This window comes from Dermochelys coriacea, chromosome 10, assembly GCF_009764565.3.
Source record: "Dermochelys coriacea isolate rDerCor1 chromosome 10, rDerCor1.pri.v4, whole genome shotgun sequence".
Classification (NCBI taxonomy): Eukaryota; Metazoa; Chordata; order Testudines; family Dermochelyidae; genus Dermochelys; species Dermochelys coriacea.
In genome coordinates, this window is record NC_050077.1 from 4231143 (window position 1) to 4237142 (window position 6000).

Consider the following 6000-nt stretch of genomic DNA (forward strand, 5'->3'; position numbering starts at 1 on the left):
TTATTAAGAAAATAAAAACAAATGGGGACCAACTATTTAAGGGTAGCTGTCAATATGGAAGTCACAGGGCAGATCCTCCCCTGGTTTAAATCAACAAGCTCCAAAGAGGTGGATGGTGCATTGCTCTGGAACCCCCATCATTAGCAGTTTTTAAACACAGGTTGGACAAACACCTGTCAGGGATGGTCTAGGTTTACTTGGGACTTCCTCAACGCAGGAGGGCTGGACTTGATGACCTCCCGCGGTCCCTTCCAGCCTGGTATCTCTATGATTCACACCAGATGAGCATCTGGCCCCCAAATATTTTTTTTTAAATATCCAATTCCTTATCTGTGTTACTAATCAATGCAGGCCCTGCTCCTGCATTGAGATCCACTCTGGCAGGTCCTGGAGCCCAAGTGAAGCCTATGTGGTTCCATGCAAGCATGGTCGTTCAAAGCATCCTGGGGAGCCAGTCATTCTATGGTCCTGTGCAGCCAGATCAGGACCTGAGGTTATAAATAATTAAAGAATTTCAAAAATTATATTTTCTTTTCCCCCATTTACACTATTTCTGTAGTCACATCTCACAGAGGCCAATCAGTTTCATTTTCCACTTATAATCAGTTTTGTTTTCTGGTTCACACTTGCATAGATAAGGCAGAATTTGATTTTTTTATCATTCCAATGGATAATATTGATGTTTATTTTTAAGCCTTTTTGTAGATTTTTATCTATTTAAATTTTCACAGTTGCAGGAAATTATGCAGAATCAAAGAATGGGGTGGGGTCAGAGTGATTATTTAAGGACAAAAGACACTGAAATTTAGAAAGTTAAAGCTTTATAACCATCAAAACACAAACTGCCAGTATCATGTGTCAAAATACACAAAGTAAACTGCCTTAAATCAAATTCTAATAAGTTCTCAATCAGCGTTTTTCTTACTTTGCCTCTCTGTACATTTTGATTATTACTGATGGAAATATTTTTTCACTGGTTTGTGTGCGCACAGTGCAATCAATGTTTATCAACATTTACTGACAACCATCGAATCCTTCCAAGCCTACACTTGCACTCGTGCAATGTGACTGTATTTGGGTATTTTCAACCTTAGCGGGGGAAAAAACCCATTCCTGAAATTCAAGAGAATTTGTCAATATCTTTCTATTCAGAGTATGTTTGTTAAAACTTAGTTTAAACATCAAACATAAATGTATGTCTACATTAAATTGAAAGTGTCCCATTTTCCACTATACAACAATTTAAAAATGTATATATTAATAATAGGACAGATGTAAAAGAAAGGAGCTGGTGACCGCATGAACTCCTGTTTACTACCAAGTTCATTTCACTCCATAAAAAAACAAGTGTTATCATATCTTGACTCACAAGCTGCATCAGCCGTGAGTGAAGAGACAAATGAGGAACAGTTTCATAGGACTTTCCAGTTATGACAGTCAGAAAGTTCTGCATATGCCAGGAACCTTTTGTTCTTCAGAAATTAATGCTATAGTATATTTAAAGAAATCATTTTCATTCTATCTGAAACTGTAAACTTTACTGGGGATTTCTGAGCTGGTCAACAGTCATCAATAAGGCCCCCAAATGTCAAAGGGATCAATCCTGCAGCCCTTGTACAACTCTGTGCTGCCAGAATCCCACTGAAGGAGTTAGGCCCTGTCTGCTCCCAATGAAACCAACAATGAAACTCCCATTGATTTCAATGGTGGAGGATCACCGCCATCTCAACCCCTGATGCATAATGCATAGGTCTTGTATTGCTCTGCTGCAACGAAGAAGGCTTCCACCGACTTCAGTTAAACTACTCTGATGAGAGAAGCAAGCACAACTGGGCTCGAACATTGGCTGAACAGTAAAATGACTCTCCTGTTTCCTCTGTGCCCCCACCCAAAAATATCCAACAAGCCATACTGCATCTGATAGCCCACCCTTTGGTGTCAGGGCAATTTCACACTGGAGGAGATTGGGTTGGGCAGTTGGAAGGGATTGAATCATGAAATGGTCCAATTACTTTAACTGCATGCTTAAAAATATACAGGAACACGTGCTTTAAGGGGTATAAAGAGAAGGAATCACCCCAAGTAAACAACAGATAAACTCCGCTCTTCCTCCTACTTAGATTACAAGTCCTTTGGGGGCAAGGACAGTCTTTTTGCTCTGGGTTTGTACAGCACCTCGCACACCCTGGGGTCCTGGTCCATGATTGGGGGTCCTAAGTGCTACTGCAGTGGAAGTAATAAACAATCAAAATAATATTCTATGCCAAGATAGCTGCATTTCATACCCCAAATCCAGCAATCTGGGGTATGACTGCAGGAAAAACTGCTGAAACGATCTTGCAGGCAAGAACTCCTTTTTGTCTTCTGAATGTACCCTTCACACACCGCATGGGCTTACAAAGTCTGCTAACAATGTTTTAAAAATGTAAGGTACAGTGAATGTGCTTTCTTGAGGCAGTAGGATGCAATAATGTTATAGGATTTGATGGCTGCCCATTCACAAGTGGAGAGGTGTTCAGGAGGAAAACGGACCCAACAAATGCACCAGGCTAACTCATCAGAACATGCGAGGCCACAAGGAAATTTGCCCATCTACATAGGAGTCTTGTTGACTGAAACATGGATTTAAGCCAGTTCAAGCTGATTTGATTGAAGCACACTTCAGGTGGCCACTATGAGCAAAACCCAGATGTGTACCAGCCGTGGCCCCAAGCCTGCAAGCTGATCTGTGTAGGGCTCCCTGCAGAGATCAACTTGCAGAATCAGGGCCTATGTTTGGAAAACGTGGCCTGAAGCATTTTTCAATGAACTCATGTAGGTGTTTGGAGCTTCATCCAAAGCCCACTGGAGTGAGCTGAAAGATGCCCTTTGACTTCAAGGAGCTTTGGATCAGGCCCTGGACCCTAAAAACAACTTATGCTTGCACTTAAATTTAAGCACATGAAAAGATTCAAAGTAAGTGGGGCGACTCACATGCTTAGAATTAATCTGACGTGTAAGTGCTTACAGTTTCAGGCCCTTCCTTCTCACTTTGGGACAGATCCCTTGTGGTTTAAAATTTCCCGAAGATTCCTGTGTGATCAGTCACTGAACATGTGCGGGAACTTTTTCTGAGCTGTTTTTTAATGCCATATTCTGTGTTCTGTTCCTGTTTCCCAACTGCAGTACTCAAGTCTTCCATGCTGGATCAAGGTGATGCATCGTAAACATCTATGAAGATGTCACTGCCACGCACTGTGTCAATCATGTGCAAAAGAACCGATCTACAACCTGCCTTGACGTTTCGTGCCGGCAATCGGCCTCCATTTTCGTCCACGCAGTATCACATTCAGATGCTTTCTCAAAGTACTGGAGAATGGAGTATGGCTCTGACCCAGCAAAGCCCTTAAGTGTGTCACTTCAATGGTTTTACTCATGTGCTTATGGAAAGGTGACACATTGACTGCTCTGGACACCGAAGGCCTCGATCCACAGAACAGGTAGAGCGAGGGCAACAGTAGTGCAAGCTTCCCCCATACACCACTGTACCTCATCCTGAATCTAAAAGGACCCTCCCTGCCTCTAAATTAGAAAACGGGGTCCACCGCCATCTCAACCCCTGGCCTCTCTGCTGAGACTCCCATCCAGGGGACCACATTAGAGGTGCTTTTTGTGATGTGGGCTTTTGGCTAACGTCTTTTAGGAGAAGGCCTGAGGCTCCCAATTCACCAAAGAGCCATCAGCACAGGCTTGCAGGTCTCAGCACATAAAACCTAAGCACAATGAGGCAAGTTATGGGTGGAGGGTCAGCCTTAACCCTTATACCTCCTGGCATAATCAATTTAAGCAAAGCTCTTTACGTAGCTTTCCATATTGCTGCCCATGGAACACCAAAGATCAAAGCCATCCTAAAGCAGGTGTCCTGAAAACATATTCAGTCTGGTGCTTTCGGCAAGGCAATCAGAATTTAAAATAAAAAATAGTCAGCTAGCAAACCATTATATCATTTTGCATTAGCATAGGGATCTAGGTAGGGCTAGATCATTAAGTATAGAAGAAAAATGACTTCTGACCAACGATTTCTACAGGATTTTCCTCATCATCCCACCATTTGTTTAAGCATCAGAAAAGACAGAGACCATGTAAAATGACCCATCTACAGTTGCAAAATAAAGCCCTAAAAATACCCTCCTTTTTACAGAGAGGAGGAAAAGACTTCCACTTCCGTGGATAAACAGAAGTGATCTTTCCACTCTGCAAATACTGTAATAATAATACAAAAATCAGCATTTGTGACTATTGCTCCTCTTATTTTGATGGGGATTTCGGGAGAAACGACAGCACAAACTGGTGAGAAAAAATGGTTAGCCGTTTCCCCCTCGCACCCTTCCTGATCGAGGTTCACAATTCCTCTCCCTCTTCGTTAGCAAAATAAAGCAAACAACCTAGGCCACCAAAAATTCAAAGCCAAAACAAAGCCACGCATGCAAGGTATTACTAACACTCCAGCAGCCCCCTTTGCACTACGATCTTGCCAGGCTGGAAGGGTGCCAGAGAAAATGAGGATGGAAGGGAGCAATGTCTCCAGAGGGAAAAATAAATACATAAATGACCATTTAAAAATGACGAGGCTCTGCCTTACCCAGGACACTATCCTGAGAATGGTCTGAGGCTGCTTGAGGAAATCCACAGGGTCAACGGCCCCCCCTGCCCGGCCAGCTCCGAAGGAGGCTCCTTCCATCTTCCCCCGGCGCTGGGCTGCTTGCTTGAGCTTTGCCTCCTTGCCGCCCCGGCTCCTGGCTGTGCAGCAGAGACCCAGCCGGCGCGTGCGAGCAGGGAGTGGGGGAGGCTCGCGCCACCGCCTGCCCGGGTGCCCGTGTCTCGCGCACAGACCTTGCCGCGGCTGGTGCAGCCGGAGCTCGCCTCTCTGCCACTGACCCCTGTTCCGTGCCGCATGGGCTCGTCTGGTTTCGTCTGTGGTTAGAGAGTGGGAAGTACCATGGAGGGCGGACGGGGGGGGGGGGGGGAAGAGTCTGGGTGGACATACAGGTGCATCCTTCTCTTCGTCATTGCACCCGGATTTGTTACTGCACAATCTCCAGCTCGGCTCTTTGCATGGATTTCTGTTGTGTTAACTGGGTGCTTCAGGCTGCATGCGCTGCAAATGGCCTGCTGTTTTTCTGCCTCCCCTTATTGCAGTGGGGCTACTGCCTTGAAGAGGGTAAGCCAGGAGGTGCACAGGGCAAAATAGGGCAGCAATGCAGGTGGGAAAAGCAGCACCACTCCCTACCCACCCCCATCCCTCTGCAAATGTGCTTCGTGATTTCTTGAAAGCTACCCCACCTTCTCACGCTCTTTCCACAGTGGCCCATACATGCAAAACTGCAGTTATAGCAGAAGTCCAGCAAACCAAGCTTCAGTTTTCTGCCCTCTCAAGCAGCTCAGAGATAAGAGCCTCCGCCAAAGCCACCAACAGACACCCCAGTGCAGTTGTTGGTGAGCTGGAAAGAAGGAAAGATGTGTGTGAGGAGCAATGATGGAGCCAGCGCTGGGAGGGGGCATTCCCCATCCTCCCACCCATCCCAAGAGGTGAAAAGCTCCAACAAAAGCAGCTGGGACCCTGGGTTTATATCTAAGGGGAGCGGATGCAAAGCAGAAAAGGGTCACGGTGTCAGGCATGGACTAGTGTGACTGATAGCTAAGTTGGGTGTATCTGCAGGTGCATTTGCTGGCTCTTGAGTCAGTGGAACCCCCTCCTCCACACTGGAGGGATGGGTTCTAGTCACTAAACTGCAATGTACCTGTCATTTGGCCTAAAAATAGGAAGTGAAGGGCAGTTGGGCTGTAGCTTGTGTTTTCCTCCTGCAGGAAATGAGAAACTGCCTTTGCCAGCCACAGATTCTGTTAGACGGGAGACGTCTCTTCCCCTTCCCCCTGCTATTCTTCCCCTTCCCTCGCCTCCCCCGCCCCCCCCACTAAAGGATGAAGAAGAAAAAGAAATTAGGTACAGGTCCTGTGGAG

At 45.8% G+C, this 6000-nt stretch overlaps 1 protein-coding gene across 1 annotated transcript in view; it reads right to left on the reverse strand.

Annotated features, from left to right (window-relative positions):
* SYNGR3 (synaptogyrin 3) overlaps positions 1–5305 on the reverse strand; it is a 47177-nt gene extending 41872 nt beyond the window's left edge. Inside the window, exon 1 of the mRNA XM_038418725.2 lies at positions 4622–5305. Coding sequence (XP_038274653.1) covers positions 4622–4720 — 99 coding nt within the window. The 5' untranslated portion in view covers positions 4721–5305. The remainder of the gene's footprint in view (positions 1–4621) is intronic.
* Between the last annotated feature and the right edge of the window lie 695 nt (positions 5306–6000).